General features: G+C 53.1%; 1 protein-coding gene across 3 annotated transcripts; it reads right to left on the bottom strand.

Annotated features, from left to right (window-relative positions):
- Nucleotides 1–6,731: 6,731 nt before the first annotated feature.
- On the bottom strand, nucleotides 6,732–19,554 carry CSPG5 (chondroitin sulfate proteoglycan 5). 3 transcript variants are annotated; one of them, XM_064596786.1, is made up of 6 exons: nucleotides 19,291–19,554; nucleotides 17,529–18,642; nucleotides 14,103–14,291; nucleotides 12,228–12,303; nucleotides 7,119–7,250; nucleotides 6,732–6,939 (listed from the first exon to the last, which is right to left on the bottom strand). In XM_064596786.1, the coding sequence occupies exons 1-6, from the start codon at nucleotides 19,385–19,387 to the stop codon at nucleotides 6,919–6,921; spliced, it is 1,629 nt and encodes a 542-aa protein (XP_064452856.1). In that variant the 5' UTR covers nucleotides 19,388–19,554; the 3' UTR covers nucleotides 6,732–6,918. The 3 variants fall into 3 exon arrangements, with proteins under 3 accessions (XP_064452856.1, XP_064452850.1, XP_064452859.1); XM_064596780.1 differs by having other exon boundaries at nucleotides 6,732–7,250; nucleotides 19,291–19,553; XM_064596789.1 differs by lacking the exons at nucleotides 6,732–6,939; nucleotides 7,119–7,250 and adding an exon at nucleotides 8,900–9,037.
- Between the last annotated feature and the right edge of the window lie 941 nt (nucleotides 19,555–20,495).

The raw sequence follows: 20,495 nt of genomic DNA, 5'->3' as shown, positions 1-20,495 counted from the left end.
TTTTTCTTGCCGTTAAGATGTAAGGAGTGTCTTCATGCGACTTGGAGTACCCTAGGTGGAAGCAACTCTTTAGGAATGATTTTGTAACTGGAAAGGAAGATTGATAAGTTTGACTACATAGGGTGCCTGGGTGGCTCAGTTGGTTGAGCGACTGCCTTCGGCTCAGGTCATGATCCTGGAGTCCCGGGATCGAGTCCTGCGTCGGGCTCCCTGCTCAGCAGGGAGTCTGCTTCTCCCTCTGACCCTCCCCCCCTCATGTGTGCTCTCTCTCTCTCATTCTCTCTCTCAAATAAATAAATAAAATCTTTAAAAAAAAAAAGTTTGACTACATAAAACTTAAGTGGTTTTTTTTTAATTTTTTTTTAAAGATTTTATTTATTTGACAGAGAGAGACACAGCCAGAGAGGGAACACAAGCAGGGGGAGTGGGAGAGGGAGCAGCAGGCTTCCCTCCGAGCAGGGATCCCGATGTGGGGCTTGATTCCAGGCCCCTGGGATCATGACTTGAGCCGAAGGCAGACGCTTAACGACTGAGCCACCCAGGTGCCCCTTTAAAACTTAAGTTTAATGTTAATTTAACGTTAGGAGTATGAAATTGCAAGTATGAAATTGCACTCTATGAAATTCCCCATAGAGTGGGAAAAGATATTTGCGACACATATGACCAGTAAAACAGCTCATAAATGTGACAGAAGATAGTCTAATAGAAAAATGGGGTAAAGGCTTAAGCAGATGCTTCACTAAAGCACGAATGTAGATGACTAATAAACATATGGGGAGGGATGCAATCCACTGATAACTAGAGAACGCAAATTAAAAATCACAATTACAGGGGCGCCTGGGTGGCTCAGTTGGTTAGGCGACTGCCTTCGGCTCAGGTCATGATCCTGGAGTCCTGGGATCGAGTCCCGCATCGGGCTCCCTGCTCGGCGGGGAGTCTGCTTCTCCCTCTGACCCTCCCCCATCTCATGTGCTCTCTCTGTCTCATTCTCTCTCTCTCAAATAAATAAATAAAATCTTTAAAAAAAAATTAAAAAAAAAACCACAATTACATACCATTACATGCCTAAAGAATGGCTAGAACTGAAAATGTGAGAATCTCTCTTTTTTTTTTTTTTAGATTTTATTTTAAGTCATCTCTACACCCAACGTGGGGCTCTAACTCACAACCCCGAGATCAAGAGTCGCGTGCTCCACTGACTGAGCCAGCCGGGCACTCCAAAAATGTGAGCATATCAAGTGCTGATGAGGATGCGCACCAAAGGCAGCTCCCATCCGCTGTTGGTGGGAGCTGTTAATCGATGGAGCTACTTCTGACATGATCTTGTAAAGGTCAAGACAGGCTGAATTCCATCCTAGCAACTCTGCTCCCAGACACATAGCTCAGCACGGCACACGATGTACACGGGGGGGTTAAAACATTCTTCTTTTTAGGGGCGCCTGGGTGGCTCAGTTGGCTAAGCGACTGCCTTCGGTTCAGGTCATGATCCTGGAGTCCCGGGATCGAGTCCCACATCGGGCTCCCTGCTCGGCAGGGAGTCTGCTTCTCCCTCTGCCCTCTTCCCTCTCGTGCTCTCTGTCTCTCATTCTCTCTCTCTCTCAAATAAATAAATAAAATCTTTAAAAAAAAAACAAACAAAACATTCTTCTTTTTGGCTTGGATAAACCCTGGGCCAGGGTACTGCTTAGGCTGGCTGGCCATCAGATCCCTCAGGGTAACCTGGCCTATCTTCGCTCCCATATACTTTGTGTAGTCTCACGGTTACACACTCAGGAGACAATATTACTTTCACATTCACTTCAGTGGAGACCTGCACTCCCCCAAAGCCTCTCAAATTCCGGTAGTGAGCCCCAGGGCTGAGGGAAGAGCCTCTGCTGCAGTTCTCAGCGATGGAGGTGTTCACACACCTCATTGCTTGCTTGACCAATAAAGTTGCCTTTATGCCCCTTTCCCTTGGGTTTGGGGGGTGGGTTTGTACGGCCCCCTTCCACTTCTCAGAATACATTCACATACCTTGCGTGAACATCATGACACTGGGAAGTCAGCTCCAACAGGCTGGGCTTTTGGTCCATTTTGTTCTTCGCTATATCCCTGGTGCCCAGGTAGTCCTGTGAAGAGGTAAGGATTTTGCAGATGAAGAGCCTGAGGTTCAGAGAGCTCATCTGACTCCTCAAAGGAGAGGCCTTCTAGCTCCGAGTCCAGTGTTAGTGCTGCTTCTCAGAGCCCAGGCTAACCTTCCTTTTCTATAAATTATGTGAGAAAGGACAAGGGCCAGTGTCTGTGGTGTGATGTCACACAGAGGAAAGGACACTGAAATAGAACTTTAGAGTCTGGGTTAATATTGTCACTGATGCTTTCCAGTCTTAAGGCCCCAACTCCAGGGGCACCTGGGTGGCTCAGTTGGTTGAGCGACTGCCTTCGGCTCAGGTCATGATCCTGGAGTCCCGGGATCGAGTCCCGCATCGGGCTCCCTGCTTGGCGGGGAGTCTGCTTCTCCCTCTGACCCTCCTCCCTCTCGTGCTCTCTCTCTCTCATTCTCTCTCTCTCAAATAAATAAATAAAATCTTAAAAAAAAAAAAAAAGAATCTTTAGATGGGGAGATCATCCTGAATTATCTGGGTGGGCCCTAAATGTAATCACAAGTGACCTTGTAAGAAAGAGGCAGGAAGGGGCGCCTGGGTGGCTCAGTTGGTTAAGCAACTGCCTTCGGCTCAGGTCATGATCCTGGAGTCCCGGGATCGAGTCCCGCATCGGGCTCCCTGCTCAGCAGGGAATCTGCTTCTCCCTCTGACCCTCCTCCCTCTTATGCTCTCTGTCTCTCATTCTCTCTGTCTCAAATAAATAAATAAAATCTTAAAAAAAAAAAAAAAAGGCCCCAACTCCAGGCTCCAGTGAGGGTGAGAGAAGACCACGGATACGAAGTGTCCTGTAAATAGTGAGGTGCCTTAGGGGTTACACTGAGTCTCACCGGAAAGACATACTGAAGTCCTAACTCCCACTGCCTGTAAGTACGGTCTCGTGTGGAAATAGGGTCTTTGCAGGTGTCATCAAGTTGAGAGGAGGTCCTACTGGATTAGGGTGGGCCTTCAACCCAATGACCGGGTGTCCTTATAGGAAGGCCTGGTAAGGACACGGAGACACAGACACACGCAAAGGGAAGAAGGCCATGTGAAGACAGAGGCAGAAACTGTAGTAATGTAAGTATAAGCCAAAGAGTGCCGGGGGTTACTGGCAGCCCCCAGAAACTGGGAAGAGGTGAGGAAGGATTCTTCCCTGGAGCAGTGAGAGGGAGCGCGGTCCTACTGACACCTTGATTTGAGAACGCTGGCTTTCAGAACATTCCTGTTGTTTTAGCCATTTAGCTTGTGCTCACTCATTGTGGCAGCCCCGGGACATGAACACGGGTGTGGAGTACGTGTCAAGGAAATGCCTTGTGGAGACAGATGGCTCAGCACCCCATGTACACCTCTCCTAAGTGAAGGGATCCATCAGTGCTGGAAGGCCCCCAGACAGATGAACTCTCTTCCACGAAGCCTACGTTTCCCACATTTTTCGGTTTGTCCTTTCTTTAGAGAGGAGGACACAGAACAGGCTATGGAGTGGGGTGGAAAAAGCAGACAGGAGGGATCTGGGGACCATCACCTGGCAGCGACAGGGTGCTTTAGAGGGACATCCCAAGCACTGGATAATCCCTGAGGGGCAGAGCTGAGGTCCCTGGAGAGGATGCTGGCTAGGCTCATGGAGCACAGCCACTGAGAGGCATGAACACCTGCCAGGCAGGAGGGCCAGCACAGATAGACACTGATACATGCGACTCCAACACGGCGGCCTCTTCGGAGGGTCAAAGACTCTTGGCAACATCTGGTAACTCTAATCATCAGGCCTGCTTTGTCTCCTGCTCCCCTTCCGATCTGGGTTTTCCTATCCCTCCTGCATGTGCGGTGAACATGGGATAGAGCCAAGGGCAGTGACCTGCATCCCATAATACTCTTGTGGGAAAAACAAAACACGATACTAACAAACCCTTATGTCTGGATGGGATTTAGAACTTACAAAGTACTTTCACATACAATCCCTCTTGATTGGGCCTCCTTGTGAAAGGAGCCAGAGGTGCCTAGCCATGAAAGACAGGTCTGTCCCCTGATTCAGAGAGTACAGGAAATCCTAAGTAAAACCATGCCAAACCCCCCAAAGTGGATAAGCATCAGGTTAGGAAACCATAATACACACAGGCCATAACCCAACATCCTAATTTGCAGCCCTATCCAATAGCAAAGAGCAGACTGAGCTCATAGAACCAGCTGAAAGCCATCTGGGCAAAAGTCCCAAGATGAAAACAGAGGACTTCTGTTGTTAGTAAATGGGAGACTAGGTAAATTTAGACCAACCCTTTCACTAAGAACACCAAAAGACGTACAAACATCTGAAAAGCATCAGAGAGCTAACAAAATACCGCAGAATTACCAGGCTGACATCCCAGAGAGAACAGGAACTCAGACAGGTGAGCCCAGCATTTAGAGGACTTCTTCCCTAGAGGCACCTACCCATTTGGAAGAGGGGGCTAGAACAGTAATGAACGTCTGGGGGCATGGGGAGGGAGTTGGAGTACAGGGCCCACCAAAGGTGCAAAGCTGGTAAACCACTGCCTGTTTGGGGCTGTTCCCTTAGAGGTAAGGATGAACCAAAAGCAAACCAGCCCTTGCATAGTCTGATAGGTCTGTGGACTGGTTTCAGTGGCCTGGAACTCTCCAGCCTTGATCTGGAATAATGTGACCCCAGAATTCTAGTGCCCCTGGGCACGTGACAAAAGCAAACAAAAACCCCTCTCTAAAGGAAGAAATCATCCTAGGCAAAATATTTCAATAAACTATTTTCTAAATACAAAGTTCAGCACAAAATAAAAAATAATGAGGCACTTGGGAAGACAAATCAGGGAGAACTAGCAGAAATTATGCAACAGAAACATGCTCACAGGAATTCCATTTATTGGGATTATCACAGATTAAACACAGGCAAAGTTCTAGAAAACCCTCCCAGTAGTAATTCTGGCCATTTGAACTCCTAATTTTCTCTCTAATCCATCCTCATTTGTTGCCTGCTCTGCTATGATCTCCATCCTGTCTGCCTTCACCACTGTCTCTGGAGGTAACTTCTTAGAAAACAAATCTGACCTTACCTCAGCTTTAATGGCATTCATAATCTGTCCTAAATTGCCCTTTCCAGCCTCATCACCTAGGACCCCTCCCTCTCACAATTTCTGGTCATATGGCAAGACTTTTCTACGAATATCCTCCACCTTGAATGTCCTCTCCTCCCACGTTATCCTGAAAAACGCCTCCTCATCCTTCAAAGTCCAATTTAAAGCTCTCTCCTTGAAGCTTTTCTGAACTGGAAACTTCAAGTCTCACGGTTTTGTATTATAATGTTGACACAATGTATTATATTTATTTTTTTAAAGATATATTTATTTTAGAGAGAGAGATTGGGAACAGGGGACGAGAGGGGCAGAGGGAGAGGGAGAGAATCCCAAGCAGACCCCCTGCTGAGTGTGGAGCCTCACACGGGACTCGATCCCAGGACCCTGAGATTCAGACCTGAGCTGAAACCAAGAGTGAAACGCTCAACTAACTGAGCCACCCAGGTGCCCCTATAATTATTTGTTTATAATTCTATTTCTCAGGTACACTGTTAATTTCCTGAGGTTAGGGTCTGTCTTATTCATCCAGAGTTCTTGGCATCTAGCATAATGCTTGGCTAAGTGCTCAATACTGCTCAAGGGAAGGGTATTTTCTTTCTTTCTTCTTTCTCTTTCTTTTTCTTTCTTCCTTTCTTCCTTTTCTTTCTTTCTCTTTCTTTCTTTCTCTTCCTTCTTTCCTTCCTTCCGTCCTTCCTTCCTCTTTTTTTCTTTTTAGTAAGCTCTATACCCCAAGTGGGGCTTGAACTCATGACCCTGAGATCAAGAGTCACATGTGCTACTGACTGGGCCAGCCAGGCACCACTAGGAAAGGGTATTCCTTTTTTTTTTTTTTAATATTTTATTTTTTTATTTGACACAGAGAGAGAGAGCATAAGTAGGCAGAGCGGCAGGCAGAGGGAGAGGGAGAAGCAGGCTCCTCGCTGAGCAGAGAGCCTGATGCAGGGCTCAATCCCAGGACCCTGGGATCATGATCTGAGTCGAAGGCAGACATTTAACCGACTGAGCCACCAGGTGCCCCAGGAAAGGGTATTCTTAACAAATAAGGTGCTACAGACTCACGGACTGAATTGTATCACCCCAAAAGCCATATGTTGAAGCCCTAACCCCTAGTGTGACTGTATCTGGAGATAGGGCCTTAAGGAGGTCATTAAGGTTAAATGGGTCCTAATCCAATAGGACTGGTGTCCTTATCAGAAGAGGAAGAGATACCAGAGACCTCTCTCTCTCCACGTGTGCACAGAATAAAGGCAAACAGCAAGAAGGTGGCTGTGTGAAAGCCAGGCAGAGAGGCCCCGCCAGAAACCAACTCTGCTGGTACCTTGATCTTGGACATCCAGCCTCCAAAACTGTTAGAAAATAAATTTCTGTTGTTGAAGGCCCCCCAGTCTATGGTGTTTTGTGATGGCAACCCAAGCTAATACACAGAGCACTTCTGGGATCTCAAACATGTATAAATATACATCTTTAGGGAAGGTAAGAATTCAACACGGACTGACAAGAATGGTAGGGAGTGGACACAGTGACATCTGTAAAATGGCTTTTTAAAAAGTTTTATTTCAAGAACTTTGTTTTTTACTCTTATTTCAAAAAAAGGTGGGTCAAAGTACAAAAAAAAAGTCAGTCGAGTAACAGCAGAGGTTTAGAAATCACAGCAGCGAAGCAATATACAGACGGCACAGACCAAACAACCCCATGTGTGCGATTCTGTTCAGGTTCTTTGCTTATTTTGTGTTTTCTCCCTCCTGTACAAAAGACATCAAAGCATGCCATGAGACCAGAAAAAGAGAAGAGTTTAACGAATGGTTACAAGAAATAGACTCTGTACAAGAGGAGGTCACGTTCCTTCCCCCGCCCCTCCCCCGCCCCCCATTCCGTCTCTTCTTGCTCTGCTTTAGGTGAGGTTATTCTGAAGACAGTTCACCTCCAAGTCAGCCTGGTCACCTTTACCACCCTCGAGCTTGGGTGACATGGAGTTCTGGATGTTAAATGACTCCTCCTCTTTCAGGCAGGACTTGAGAGCTTCCTGGATTTTGTGGGGAGCACTGGGATCATCCTGGAAGAGGGAAAAGGGTGAGGGAGGGGTGGGAAGGAGACAGCGGATAGAGGGGTCAAATAACCACCCCAGGCTTTTGAAGGAAGAAAGGAAGAAACTCTAAGAGTCGAATGAACCAAAGGGACTCCTTTGCAGCTGCTTTCTAGGAATGTCATCCTAAAAGCCACTGGCCAGATGGAGATGGACACCTCCAGCAGGTGACTGGATTACAAACGTCTTTAATGTAGGCCAGGGCAAGGCTTTCCCTCTGGCAGAGACGGCGGGCGGGGGCGGGGGGGGGGGGCGCGAAACGGTCCCTTTAACACGTGGTCTGGCCCCTCGAGAGTCTCACCAGCATGAGCTCGGCCTGCCGGCCGCCTCCCAGGGCCTTCCCCCACATTGAGTTCTGCTCTCCCAGAACCGTACTGATCAGGGAACGCGTCTTGTGACGAGAGGCCAGACGTGTGTGTGCCCCTTACCGGCAGGAGTTTATCTACCAGAAGATGCTAACTTACAAAGGTGTTTCCTCAATCCAAGCCCAGGTGAGTCCCGCTGCCTCAACGGCCTGCCGTGCTTGGCGTCCGACGATACTGGACAGTCGCGCCGTTGGCCCACCACCCATTCCTGACGCGCCCCGAGCCCTCCTGCCTCCCCAGGTGTGTAGCCCTAGGACCAGCTGCGGACCCTGACCTGAGTTTGCTTGCTGCAGCTTGTCAGGAACCCCACCCTGGTCCACAGTCCCCCAGCTCCGCATTCTGCGCATTCAGAAAGCTCTCACGGCAACGCCTGCCTTCCCGAGGCTCTCTTCCCTCAGGGCCATCTGGGCATTATGGGCACACCTCATTTGATTGTGCTTCGCAGACACTGCTTTTTTTTTTTTTTTTAAACAAATTGGAGGTTTGTGGTAACCCTGGGTTGAGCAAGTCTGTCGGCATCGTCTTCCAACACCGTTTGCTCATTTCATGTCTCTGTGTCATATTTTGGGGATTCTCCCAACATTTCAAACTTTTTCATTACCATTATGCTTGTTACGTGATCTGTGGTCAGTCATTACGACTCACTGGAAACTCAGATGATGGTTAGCCTTCTTTAGCGAGAACGTAGTTTTAAATGAAGATATGTACATTGTTTTATTGTACACTCACTAGACTACAGTACAGTATACATCTAACTTCTACATGCACTGGGAAACCATACCTTTCCTTTGATTCACTTCATCTTGATGTTTATCAATTGCGGTGGTCTGGAATGGAACCCACACTATCTCGGAGATATGCCTGCATACCCGTGTGAGTGTGATCGGGGGGGCCTCAGTTCTTTCTTAGGTGTTCCAAACAGCTCCTGTAAGTGCTTGGAGCTCGGCTGATCAAAGACACGAGTGGCAAGAAGCGTAGAGAATGTTGGTATCTGACCAGCTAGCTCAGACCTTTCCTACTTCAACACTTCTGAAATCGAAGGGAATCATCCTGCTTCAGGAGCAGGGCCTTCTCCGTACAACCGGGGGGAGTTCTTGCCCATGCTGACTGCTACCAAGTCTGACCCATTACAGGCTTACACAGGACACCCCAGGTATTCAAAGGGACTGTGCATACAGAAATCACTGTCACCTCCCCTGCCCCCCGCCTCACTTGGCACTTTTCCAGAAGACCAGCTTGAACCAAGCAGTACAGTAGAGCTTCAAAGACCTCAGGAATGATTTCCAGACCACAGGGGAACACATGCTCCCAGTTCTCAACGCCACAAGAGCCAGAAGAAATGAACTTCATACGGTATTGAGACAGATTTCAGGCACTTGATATTTTCTATCGCTGCTGGAAGAGATTTAGAAAAAACTCCAATGACATAAATTTAGATGTAGTGAAATGGAAAGAGCTCCCTGACATATTAAGTATGTGTATGCACTCATGCACACACAGGCTGTATGGAGAGGGAAGTGGGATGAGGAAGAACTGTGCTTTTCACGCCGTGTACTTCTGTGTTGTTTGGGGAGAGACACTGGGCACGGAAGCTTGAGAGCTGGGCCTGTAAAGATCCCCGGAAGAACAGACTTTGGATCACAGCAAACCTGGAATAGGACAGGACGGCCTGTCCTTGTCAAGCCTCTTACAAAGATGGGACTCACTTTCATGCTGCTCAATACCACCACCTCCCCCCTCTAACACCCACCCCCAACCCGATATCACAGTCTTTGGGGCAAATAGGCAGCATGTGAGGAAGAGCAGATTTAGGGGTGCTTACAGACCTGGGCATCAAAGCTGTGATGCCATGAAGGTGGGGGCCCAAATTAAGCCTGGCTCATGGGATTTAGACAGATGAGAAAACAGACTTCTGGGCCAATAGGTGGGATAAGTATATTCTAAAAATAAGAACACAGGTATCCAAACAATGCTATTTGACAAGCTAAGTACTTCCAACAAATACGATAGGTGAGGGAGTGTCTGAACCAAGATAGAGCCATCCTAATCCAAGCGTTTCCTCCAGAACTGGATCCTTTTAAGTCTAGGGTTGCTGAATCCTCAGCAGAAGGCCCATCTGCCTTTGATTTGCCGGAAGTCCCGCATGGCAAGGGAGTTGGTCCTCCATCTGGCCTAAGTCCTGGGAACTGCTCTGTGTCCCCCTTCCCGGCACTTCCCCCCAGCCAAATGGGCAGCCTTCAGCCCAGTGTGGTGTGGGTTCAGGCCTGGAGCCCCACTTGTCCAGATACAAACCTCTGTCAGAAGGGGGCATGAAAGAAATAGAGCCTAGCAAGGAAGATTTAAATGGGGGCGAGGTGCAGAGAAGCACTAAGGGACACCATGGAGATGTCCTAGTAAGGAATAAACTGAAATCCTGGAAGGTCTGTCGAATCTCAGGAAGACCAAGTCGTATCCACAACATTCCGTGGACAGCACGGCTGTGAGAAGCAACAGGGCGGCTCTCTTGCCCGTGGCTTTCAGGTGACTTGAGTCACGCCGTGCTTCCCACACACTAGCCAGTCCTCCTGGAAAGCTTGCCAGTCTCCACAGCATGGGCGGAGGAGAACAGGCCTTCCCTTTCCTCCCGATGCTCCTTTCAGGGGCTGGCTGCCTCGCTGCACACATGCTCGCCAGGCCACCGGCTCACCAGCTGCAGAGCCGGGCGAGGAGCAGCCCTGGGCCACTGCAGGCGGGGAAGGAAGTGCCCCTGGAGCAGGCACCAGCCACGCTCCGTCCCCCGACACAGGCCCAAAGCAGCACCTTTTTTGGGGTTGAAACCTTTCAGAGTGTGGCTCGGAGAGATGACTGGAAATGCCTAGGAAAATGACCCACTCATCCTCCTTTACTTATGTAAAAGAAATAACCCCTCTATTAAGATAAGTAGAACTCTTGGGCGCCTGGATGGCTCAGTTGGTTAAGCGACTGCCTTCGGCTCAGGTCATGATCCTGGAGTCCCGGGATCGAGTCCCACGTCGGGCTCCCTGCTCAGCGGGGAGTCTGCTTCTCCCTCTGACCCTCCCCCTCTCATGCTCTCTGTCTCTCATTCGCTCTCTCAGATAAATAAATGAAATCTTAAAAAAAAAAAAAAGATAAGTAGAACTCTCCAAAATTTTCGGAGCCATCAATACCACCAAGGACACTGGAGGGATGAGGGGAAGGGGCCGGGAGAGATACATGAGCAGTCTCGACTCAGATGCCCCTCGCCCCCTCTCCCAGCTCACCTGGAGATTTCCTGGCTTCCAACCCCCACCCGGGCTTGGGAAAGACTTTAAAAGAAAGACTTTAAAAAATTATCCTAAACTAACCTCTTTCATTTCTTCTTTAAAGTTAACCCCTTTGCTCCTCCTCCACCAGGCCAAGTTCTTCCCTGGGGTTTGCTGAACAAGGTCACATTTACTATTATTCTCTCTTTCCCCTTCTGGGGCTACACTGTCCCCAACTATCAAAGGAAAACAATGGTCTCGATCTGTGCTGTCCCACACGGTAGCTCGAGCCGCTCCCCCTGAGCTCCACAGCTGCAGGCAGCTTGTGGCTGCTGGAGTGGACCGTGTGACACAGAGCATCTCCATGTCACAGAAGGCGCCACGGGGCGGCGCCGGCCCGGACTGTTGAGGCCTCTATGTGCCTCTGCGCGCTGCTATTTCAAAGAACTTCTTCAAAATTTGCTCTCAGTCTTCACCGTGCCCATCTGGAGGGTCTGAGTTTAGCTCCCTCATCTGTGTATCAATGCATTTACCTTGCGGTATGGGGCTTGCATCCCGTGCCGAATTCCCGGGCTTGGATGTGACATGATCTGGAGCTTGGATGGTTTTTGCTTTTTTTATGAAATTTTCTCTGACGGTACCCAGTACTTTACTGGTTAGTCTGGTCCAGAAAACACACCAGAAGGCCAGCATCTTTAGAAACTGGTCTATTGGGACCTTCTATTGAGTTTCAACTGGTATTTATCCTCCCAAGAACAGAATTTACCCCTAGACTTATTATTCCACCAGTGTTTTGTGCCCTCCTTAGCTCTAACCCGTGTAAATATGCCTGCCAGTTTTTAGGGTCCTCAGACAGTGGAAAGGACACTGTTTTTCCAGCCATCCCAAAGAGCAACCACCATTCACTTAGGTGACCACCAGGACATTCCCTCACGACGGAAGCAGAGTCTTTCTTCTCGATACAGAAAGTAGAAAGACACAGAGAAAGACAAATCAGACTTCTAAAGTCTAGATGAAGCTAAAAATCACGAGTCATCCTGGAAAAAAATCTGCGGTACTACCTATAACTGCTTGTCAAGGAAGTGACACACCATTCTGCCCCCAGTCCCACGTCACCACCCCAACTCGCCTCCCTAAGCTGACCTCCAGAGCTGGGAGGAGCAGCTCCAAGCTCTGAAATAGCCCAAAGACAAGGGCAGCGGCCGGCCGGGGCGTGCCTATGGATAAGGGGAGGCCTGGAGAAGACGAGTCACCTGACAGATAAGTTATCAGAGAGAGCCAAGGTGTGGGCACGCAGAGTGGGGGAAGGAGGTACAGGGACTGTCGCGAAGTTTCCTTACGTTTGGGTGAGAGCCTTCAGCAATGGTGGAGAGGGAGAAGTTATCGTTGTGGAGCTCAGACGGGGTCCGGAATTTGCTGGTTGGGACAGAAGAGAGCAGGGGACATGTGAGTGCAAGGATCATGGCAAAGCCTGACCAAGGCTTCACGGGTCAAACACTTATTTCATCAAACGCCACGGACCATAATAAGATGTGCCATTATTTGATGCACCGCGGAGAAAAAAACTTCTGCCATTTAAACCGGGATCCAATACTTTCTTATCACCTAGAATTTTTATTATATACTGGAAGTAGCTCATTGAGACTTTAGATAAAGCACTGACAACGCTATGTACAGCTCTGGCCAGGATTGTGCATGCCAGGCAATTACAACTACAGCATGACTGCCATCTGGCCAACAGTGATTATAAGATGCCAGCAATTGTGAGACACAATCCAATTTCAGAGACGTTAATATGTGGGGGAAAAGTGTGTATCTTAGAGTCAGTAAACCATAGCAGTATCCGTCGGGCATCGAGGACGTGTAGTGTTACCAGAGCGGTATCCGGGCTTGGGAAAGCAAGCAAGCATGCAGTGGGACATGAGGGTGACAGCCTCGGAGCTGAAGGGCCACGGGGGCCAGGCTCTGTGCAGAACACGTAGCCTGCTGATGGAGGAAGGCCTAGAACAAGGCCCTGTCTCTGGCCACCACTCTTGCTTCTCCAGTCCCCGGCAGGGGTTCCTTCTCTCCCCCGTCCTCCTCCGCAGCTACCCTGATAGGTGGTCGCACCCTGGCCCTCTCCTCCCCCTGCCACCGAGGGTTCTGGCTGATGCCCCACATGCACAGATACGGCCCCGCCTCAGTGCACAGGCACAATGAAGAGGCCCCCTCGGGGCCGGGGCGGTTAGCTGAAAGCTCCAGGCGGCCGTCAGCATCTGCCCAGGGCAGGCGTGTACCCAGCAAAGGAGCAACAGAGGGCGTTTTGTCCTTTTTCCCAGGACCCAGGGAAAGGGGGCAACAGGTCGACAAGGAGGTAGGGGCAGTTCTGCATAAATTGTCTCTTGGGTCCCAAGGAAGCTGAACTGCAACCTCCTGCTTTTGTGAGTCCCTGTGACACCTCAGAACATTCCTTGCTTTGCTCAGGGGTAGAGTGATTCTCTCACAGTGTGTAAGACCACATCCAAGTGTTCAAGGCATGGACTTAAAGGGAAACGCGTGTGGATCCTCACATGCACACGGCAGTCACTCCTCCGCTAAGAGAGAAGCTGAAATGAGACTCTATTCCCATCTGGCCCTGAAAATCCACAGCCGAGGAAGTTGAGCCCAGGCCCCTCCACCCCCAAAACTACTTAGGAGAGGTAAAGAGGACCTTCCCTAAATTCCTTCTGTCTGGACCAAGGGTTGACAAGCTTGGAACGGCAATGTGTTGGCAAACCCCTTCTATTCAGCATCAGTGAGAAGGAGCCAATACTGAGAGACAGCAGATCTGAGGGACTGGAGTGACTTCTCGTGAATTGTGAGTGAAATCCTCACCCTGGCCATGGGCGTCCAAGACCCAGGAAGCAGGTGCAGCCTGGTGCTGGAGGACTGAGCACAGTAACTTACATGGGGGACCACACCCAGGAGGGCACTGGGTGCTTTTTCCTTAAGCGCCGTCGGTCCCGGGGTGGGGGGGGGGTGCTGGGGATGGTGCCAGAGAGCTGCCGTGTGCCACAGGGGCTTGGCCTCTGCCACAATGCCGGCACATTCTGTGCAGGAATGGCTAGATTTGGCTGAGTCTTTGGGATGGACAACACAGCTAGGGATGCAGAGCAGGTGCCAGGAACCCTCGCGACCATAGCCCCGGATCAGACGGAGGGGTGCGGCCATGGGGGGGCTGGCTGACACAGACTCACTTGGTCCTACGCAGCTTGGTGTTCTCTGTCTTGAGCAGATAGAGCTTCTTGGCGAAGAAGACCGTCATCATGAACAGCAGGAGCAGGACGAGGGCGGCGGAGCCGACCGCCACGCACATCACCTGGAAGTCGGTGATGATGGACTCGCAGCGCATCCCCTTGTGCCAGATGTAGTCCTGCGTGTTACACCTGGGGCAGCGACAGAGGGAGACTGAGGTGACGGGCATGCAATCACGGCCACAGCAAGGGCCTGGTCCCTAAGCCGCATACTCACCTCAGCAGCCTGTTCCTATGAGTGTCTAGAGGAACCGGGATGCGCCCAGTCTGTGCGGACCCCACAGAGGAGATTCTGCGTACCCGCCCTACGCAGTGGGCAGGACAGCGCTGGGGTCCAGGAGATAAATGAGACAACCAGGGCGCCAAGAGATGGAGTGAACTGGTCACTCACGGGACTGTTCAGGGACCGCAGAGGGCGGGAACCCTGGTTTTCTACGTCGCAGCCTCAAGGAGGACAATCACAGGATTCTCTCTGCTCCCCTTGCCCTTGGCTCTGGGTGAAAAACAAGATAATAGGACCTTTGGCCACAAAAGGAGTCAACCCACTCTACCCGGGAAAACCTATCCGGCCGCTCTGCAGTCCCGTCTAGTTCACAAAGCTACCCAGACACTGAAATAGAAGGAAGTGACAGACAAGGACGAACACAAAGATGGATGTATATTCTCCTCCTATCTCTGCAGCCCCCCAAATTCTGCCCCTAAAGCTTCCTGTCCTATTACCATAAGAACGGTCATGAAAGCACAGTGAGAATCAACCCTCTGGGTGGGTTTTAGTCCTTTTGTTGAGTGACTTTCTCTTGCCCTTGGGGACATTCCCAGGCTCCAACTCTTCCAATGACATTGCTGTTTCCATGGGAACAAAGAGGAAAGATGTGGAAGGATACAGAGGCAGGCAAAGGAGGGAGGACATGAACCTCAGGGTGAGTGACAGACAAGAGAAAGGGGTCCAGAAAAGGGGAAATTATGCCTCGGAGAACTAGCCACTCCACACCCAGAACAGGGTGGGGAGACATGACTAACAGGAAAGTCTTTCTTTTCCAAGGGACCCTCTGCAGTCCTGGGAGCCTATCTGTTTGAGGACCGTGGGGAAAGAAGCTCCCACTAGCCCATGGTTCTAGACAAGTTCTGCCATAGCTCTGCTCATTTCCCTGCAGTGGGTCAGGGTGACAGAGACAAAGGCGTGCTGCAGTCTGCAACTGAGGGCTCGGCAGTCTCCTGTGAGCGGAATGCAAAACAGTTTCTGAGCCACAGCCGAGCCTGGGCGTGCACAGCTGGAGGAGGGATCTCTGGGAGGGAGGCCCGAGTGTGCCCCCGGGAGGGAAGGTGAGCAAGGGGAACCGGTGGGGGGACTTGCAGAAAAGCCCTCTGAGGTGGGACCCACAGGACGATCCCCGGTCAGCACAGCCATGCAGCTTACTGAGGACAAGGTTGCTTTTCCACTCGGGAGTCCCGAGAGCTCCAGGAGCTTCTGGGAACTTTTCTACCTCTCCAGAGGCAGCAAGGGCTCTCCATTTCAGGCGGCGATGGCAAGACTGCTTGGAAGGTGAAAAGTCAGGCCTCCAATAGGATGAAAGATAATGATTTTGCACAGAGATTTCAGAGCTCCCAGGCTAAATCCCACTAACCATCACTATAGTCCCACTAACAAAGCTTGAGGAGCAAAATCACAGGGTTTCCACATATTTCTGGTAGCCCTTAGCCAACTGGCAAGGTCTTGTTCCCATAATGTCTTGATGACAGTTTCTCCTTTCAGCAGTGACTGGACAACTCCAATCAGAAGTGTGTGGACGCATCCTATATGACTGACCCTAATCATTTCATGATCATTCAGAGGAAAGAAGGAACTGGAAGTCAAGCTTTAATGCCGAAAGCACAACATTCACACTTTCTTATATTATTCTTCTATCGGAACATCAAGACCTACAGAATTTGAATTCTTCACATACCTCCCAAAAGACCAAGAAAAACAAACATCCGGAATGACACTTACAGAGACACCCAGATTACAGAAATGTTCCTCCTAGGACCAACAGAAACAAGTCCCAGAGGAATCTGGGGGTTCTATCCCACTTCTAGGGCCTGTAAAGGATGGAGACAAGCAAACTACCCAGATCACCCCTGACTTGGGATTCTTCCAGAATAAGCCAGTGAGCTCTCCAGCAGGTTAACTACCTTGCCATGAGGGCAGGTATATGATGTATTCCTGATGAGGCATGGTGGCTGCAGACAACGTCCTTAGAGACACTAAACTCTCTGGGTCTTTAAAACATTCTGCGCTGGGTAATCCCAAGGAGGACAAAAATCAAGGTAGAAAGGAAAAAGCCACTATCCAGGGGCGGCCTGGGTGGCTCAGTCCTTAAGCATCTGCCTTCGGCTCAGGTCATGTTCCCAGGGTCCTGGGATCGAGTCCTGCATCGGGCTCCCTACTCCGCGGGTAGCCTGCTTCTCCCTCTCCCACTCCCCCTGCTTGTGTTCCCTCTCTCGCTGTGTCTCTCTCTGTCAAATAAATAAATAAAATCTTCAAAAAAAAAAAAAAAAACCACACACCTCGTTACATTCAAGGGGCACCTGGGTGGCTCAGTCCTTAAGCATCTGCCTTCGGCTCAGGTCATGTTCCCAGGGTCCTGGGATCGAGTCCTGCATCGGGCTCCCTGCTCAGCGGGGAGTCTGCTTCTCCCTCTCCCACTCCCACTCCCCCTGCTTGTGTTCCCTCTCTCGCTGTGTCTCTGTCAAGTAAATAAAATCTTAAAAAAAAAAAAAAAAAGCCACTACCCAAAGTTAAGGAACCCCACCACCTCTACTATGCCAGGAAAGATACTCTGCTTGACTTGACCTACTTGAGTGGCTGCTCTCAGGGTCTGCTCCCAACGAGAAGGTCCTCACTGTGACTCTTACCTGCCCTGCAGGTAGACGGGGTCTTCCTCCTGCCACATACGTGTCTCAGAGGCCTTCTCTCCTCCAGAGTAGGTTTATAAGCCTACTCTTTGTGCTAGTGTAGCCAGAACCCTCCAACAAGACCCCTCAAGCCAGTAAAGGCCGCTTTCCAAAACCCTTAGAGAAGTCCCTTCACTTTGCCTTTATAGTTTGGTACTTTGGTAAAGGATACACACTTGGAGGAAATACAAAATCTTACTTCTGGGCAATCTGTCCTAGTGATGAGGTCACAGCAAGTACATTTAAGAAGGAATTCCCCACGGAAGATACTGCGTGAACATCTCTTGACCTGGGAATCCCAGGATCTTCTTGGTTTGGGAACACACCACCTCTTGGAAGTTGTGCCCATCATGTCCCCCTCTTTGCTGAGTCTGCCTCACATACACCCTTCAGTTCTTTTACAAGCCCCTGTGCACCTGCCTGCTACACCCTTACCTGCAGAAGGCCCCTATGTTCTCCACCAGGTAGCACTGGCCGCCATTGTGGCAGTAACTTGGGAAGAGGTCGCACACTGACCGGCAGGAGCCGTTATGCCGCACAAAGCCGCTGCGGCATTCAGTGCCATTCTCACTTGGGGCCAGGTCCCTGCCTGGCTCTCCCGGGCGGGGTCTGAGGGCGATGCTGCTGCCAGGGACCATCCCCAGAGTATGCTGTGGGGGGACAGCATGCCACCGACTGGTGGGCTGGCCAGTCCCGGGCCCCAGACCAGGCTTCTCAGTGGGCACCAGAAGGTCACTTTCATCTTCCAGGTCTCCACCTCCCACTGCATCCTTGTCATCCTCCTCTTCCTCCTCCTCTTCATCCAAGTCATCATAGAAGGATGTGGTGGGGTAGAAGTCAGATTCATCAAAGGGGGTGAAGTCATCGTATAAGTCAAGCAGGCTCCAGGAAGGGGTCTCTCCCCCAGTATCGGAGTGGTGCTCTGAGGTCCCTGGCGACCCCGGGAAGCTCCCCAGGTCCGCGCCACGGCCCTCACCATCCAATCCTTCGAAGTAGTCGATGTCAATTATATCTGATGCCGGCTGGGGCTCCAGTGTGCCCTGAAAGGGGAACGTGGGCTCTGGCCCATGCGGGTCACGTGTGCTGCCTCCCAGGTTCAGCCAAACCTCCAAGGGGCTCTCCTTGGGGAGTTCGGGGCCTGGGCTCAGCTTGTCGCCAGGAGTGGGGGAGGGTGGTCCGCTGGCCTCTGTAGCCTCGGGGGTGGCAGAGGGCATCGATGACTGTCCCAGGGCCTCCTCGGGAGCCGGGAGCGTGGCTGGAAGGGCCTGGGTGTCGCCGCTGCCGGCCTCTGCGGTCACTCCACCCAGGCCCGGGCTGTCGGCCTCCAGCCAGGCGGTGCCGGTCACCGCCGCGGACGCCTCCAGTGCCTCCTCTGGCCCGACCCCAGTGCCCACCACGGCCGGCTGGCCGCCAGGTGCAGTCCACGAGGTCTCATCCTCTCCAGCAGCTGGTGGGCCGGCCTTCTCCCGCGTGCCGTTGGCACGCGGCTTCCACTCCAGGACGCTCTTCACCTGCTCCTCGGCCTCGACGGCGCTGCCCGCCTCACGCGCTGTGGGCGGGAGGGAGAGGGCACGACGTCAAGGCCCCGCCCCCCGCCGCGGCTTGCTCTCCCAGCCTCCCCGCCCACCCGAAGACTCCGGAACAAGGTTTCCCAAGGCCACGCCCCCCGTCCCCCAAGGCGGGGAACACACCCGGCCCTGCGTTTCCCGCTCAGGCCCCGCCCCTCAGGCCCATGCCCCGCCCCCGACAGGGTCCGCAGTGTAACGGGGCGGCCCCCACCTTCGGCCCTAGGCAGAGGTTTGACCCTCAGGACTCCACCCCACCTCCAGACCCCGCCCTGAAGTCGCACCCTCAAGGCCCCGCCCCACCCCAGGCCCCGCCCTGAAGTCGCATCCTCAGGGCCCCATCACCTCCAGGTCCCGCCCCGAAGTCTCACCCTTAGGCCCCGCCCACTCAGGCCCCACCCCCAGCCGGCACCCCTGTCCGCACACCCCGGTCGGGGCCGCCCCCGACTTCTCGGCATCCCCCAAGTACCCCACCTCTTCGCGCGCCCCTTCCCCCGCCCCGGTCGCGGGCAAGGCGCTGCCCCGCCCCCTTGCCACAGATCGCGAACTCCGCCTGTACCCGAGGCCAGCGGGACCCTGGCCCAGGGTGAGGCGCGAGAGCCACTGGGGTCCCGGTCGCAGTCGGTACCTACCCGGCGCGGCCCCGGCAGCGAGGACCAGCGTGGCCCCCAGAAGCAGCAGCAGCAGCGGCGGCCCCCGGCCCGGGCCCCCGCCCCCGGCTCGGCCCATGGCGCGGCGCCCCGACCGCTGTCCGCGGTCTGCCCGGCTGGGTGCGCCCCCGGCTCGCCGGCCGCCGCGCCTCCCGCCCGCGCTGCGGCCGTCTCAGCCCACGATGGGCAGCGCGAGAAGCCGCATGCCGCCGCCGCCGTCCGCCGCTGTCCCCGGCGCGCCGCGCCTCCCCGCCTCCCGCGCCGCCGCTGCCGCGCTCAGCGCCGCCCCCACCCCGCCCGCCGCGCCCGCCCCGCCGCACGTAGCTCTGACGCCTGCCCTGCTCGGTCCGCCTGCCGGGGACAGACCGACCCCCGGCTCGGGACGCCGAGACAAACGGACTTGGAGTAGCGCGGGTGGATGCGGAGCACAGCGCCGCGCGTGGCGTTAGCCGACAGGTGCATGGGCGGGAGACCTGCGGGACGGGGCCCGCCCTCCCCGCGGAGGGCTGGCACGGGCCCCCCCACCTGCGAGGAACCCACCCGCCACGCGGCGAGCACGGAGGCGGGGGCCCAGACACCCGCAAGTTCGGGGCGGGGCTCGGAAGGGCCGCAGGGGGCGGAAGCCCGAGCTCGCGCTGTGGAAATGAGCCGAGTCCGGGGCGCACGGAGCCTCTCGGATTTCTGCGCCAATGCCGTGTTCCGGGCGGGGAAGGGTCTCAGGGAGGTCTGCGGGTGCCCACGGGGGCGGGGCGGGCGCTGGCAGCGCCAGGCAAGGGGGCGAAGCCCAGAGCTCAGGCTCTAATCGGATCAGACCTAATCCGTCCACAGCCAAAGCCCAGACCTCGCACAGCCAGGCCCTCCGCAGCGCATCCCAGGGGCAGGGGGCAAGACTTTCCTGAGGCTGGGGCTACCCCGCCTTCCTTCTCGCCTCCTCGGGGGCAGCCTGGGCAGCGGCCTTTAACCCTAGCCCCTTCCTCCCAGGATACATCACTCCCCCCCACCCATGTGTCCCAGGCCACCAAAGCTCAGGGTCCTGGGCAGACCCAAGCATACAAGCTCGCAGCCTAGGGACGCGCGGGCTCCAGGACCGGCGTTAGAGTAGTCTGCGGGCTGACCAAAGCTTAGTGTTCAGCCAGGGACCCCTCACCCCCAGACCCCTGCTTGCTGGGGAGTTGTGGCCTACTCAC

This window comes from Mirounga angustirostris, unplaced genomic scaffold, assembly GCF_029215605.1.
Source record: "Mirounga angustirostris isolate CCGP_5_RB_7025 unplaced genomic scaffold, mMirAng1.0.hap1 SCAF_1, whole genome shotgun sequence".
Classification (NCBI taxonomy): domain Eukaryota; kingdom Metazoa; phylum Chordata; class Mammalia; order Carnivora; family Phocidae; genus Mirounga; species Mirounga angustirostris.
This window is presented reverse-complemented; position numbering and strand designations above follow the sequence as displayed.

Bases quoted from the DNA above. Each gene is read 5' to 3' on its own strand.
- CSPG5 (XM_064596780.1), bottom strand. From the start codon at position 19,387: ATGGGCCGAGCCGGGGGCGGGGGCCCGGGCCGGGGGCCGCCGCTGCTG. The intron at 14,292-17,528 runs GTAAGGGTGTAG...TCGCTGCCCCAG, and splicing joins AACATAGGGGCCTTCTGCAG to GTGTAACACGCAGGACTACA. The intron at 7,251-12,227 runs GTAAGGAAACTT...TCCCTCTTCCAG, and splicing joins CTGAAGGCTCTCACCCAAAC to GATGATCCCAGTGCTCCCCA.